Here is a 1,815-nt window from a genome sequence, read left to right on the forward strand (position 1 = left end):
TCGCCATGTGGTCTCCTCCGGGGCAGGCGGGATTTGAACTCATGCGGAAGTGGCTTTAGCTTCTCAGTGCAGTGCTTTAACCCGCTGCGCCACCAGGGAGGGCCAATATTTTATGTAGTATATCAGAAAAGTATTAGAAAATTTCAGACTTTTTTCATGGGATGAGTTTGAACGTAGAGAAGCAGATGAAGTCACTAATCGTCTCTTATGTCCTATATTTTAAACTGCCTAGTCAGTATCATGTTTAGATTTGCAACACAGCTTTAGAACAGAAGTTTTCCCGTATTGATTTTGGTTAACTTAAAAGGATAAAACAAGATGTGGAAGAAAGAAAGGCCACTTTAAACATGTAAATAAAATAGATAAAGATTTCTCTATACTGAAATTATCTTAATCCCAATGAACAATGTTTTTCTAAATGCTATCTTTAAAAACTTACTCATCCCTCCAAAATAAACTTATAAATAAATAACCTTCTCTTACCTGTCGCAGAGTACGTGCCACTATACTTTCTAATACTGGCCCTCTATCTTCATGCAGCAAATGAACTTCATCAAGAATAAGGAGCTTGACTATTTGAGAAAGAGCTACATCCCCAACGCTCTTTCTTGTCACCACATCCCATTTTTCTGGTGTAGTCACAAGCATCTACAAGACATAAAGGGACATATAAAGTCATGTACAGAATTTATATTTCAACCATATCATTCAAAAAGAAATACAATTGAACACTTCAATATAGACCAAATAAATAATAATAAAAACTTCTCAGAATAGGACCCTTCCTAGTGGCTCAATGGATTAGGACGAAGCACTGCAAGCTAGCCACAGCTGCTTCAATGCGAGTTCGATCTCTGGCCCTGGAGGTGATCCACATGGTATGGCAGATCTCTACCTGCCCGCTGCTCCCCTCAACAGTGTAACTGGTCGATCTGCCTGTTCTGTCTCTCCACTCTGTCTCTGATGAATCCTCTCACTACCTCTGTACCTCTGGCTTGTGCCCCAGTTCTGTATGCATAAATAATCTTTAAAAAAGTAATTTCAGTAAATCACCTGTGTTTTTCCTTTAAAATATACAATTTTTAATAAAAATCATGAAAAAAAGATATTATCCTATACACTACATACACCGACAATAGCCTTTTTTTGATGAGGGACAAAGAAGTGAAATAAGTGTTGAAAAGATATGAGAAGTAAAGCGAGAATCCATTCTAGAAATGGCCACTTGTTTTATGTCTATCTACATTTGGAGGAGATGTTACAATTGGTACATATTTTTTAAAACTTCCCTTTAATTTAATTTTAATTTTAGTATATGTAGCACTCTGTACTCAAAACTAACACATACAATAAAGCATAGCTGGTACATTTGTTGCAAGCCAAACTGAGGTAGCAGGTAGGCTTACAAAATTTAGTAAACTTCATAGAAGTTGACTATTTGACATAATTTGGGATTATTAATCAAGTATTTGCTTTTTACACAGTGGTTGTATTCTCTTAGAGCATACTGTGGTAGAGAAAAAGAATATAGCAATATTACATTATGGAATAAGGTTGTATATGGAGATAATTCAACTGACATATCAGGTAATAAATCAAAACCAAAGCTTCTAAAAGTCAGTATGTCAGATTCTACAAACTAATGGTAATGACAATGAACTGTGCTTTGAAAGGGTAAGTGAAATGGGGTCAAATCATTCTTTAAGCATTTTCATGTTGCTTTTAAAGTCAACTATGTGTGTGTGTGTGTGTGTGTGTGTGTGTGTGTGTGTGTGTGAGAGAGAGAGAGAGAGAGAGAGAGAGAGAGAGAGATAA

At 36.1% G+C, this 1,815-nt stretch overlaps 1 protein-coding gene across 1 annotated transcript in view; it reads right to left on the reverse strand.

Moving 5' to 3' along the window:
* Positions 1-1,815, reverse strand: part of ASCC3 (activating signal cointegrator 1 complex subunit 3) — a 232,059-nt gene that overhangs the window by 157,497 nt on the left and 72,747 nt on the right. The window contains exon 11 of the mRNA XM_004673727.2: positions 484-648. Coding sequence (XP_004673784.1) covers positions 484-648 — 165 coding nt within the window. The remainder of the gene's footprint in view (positions 1-483; positions 649-1,815) is intronic.

The sequence above is a fragment of the Condylura cristata genome, unplaced genomic scaffold, assembly GCF_000260355.1.
Source record: "Condylura cristata isolate star-nosed mole 26May11 unplaced genomic scaffold, ConCri1.0 scaffold00001, whole genome shotgun sequence".
Classification (NCBI taxonomy): Eukaryota; Metazoa; Chordata; class Mammalia; order Eulipotyphla; family Talpidae; genus Condylura; species Condylura cristata.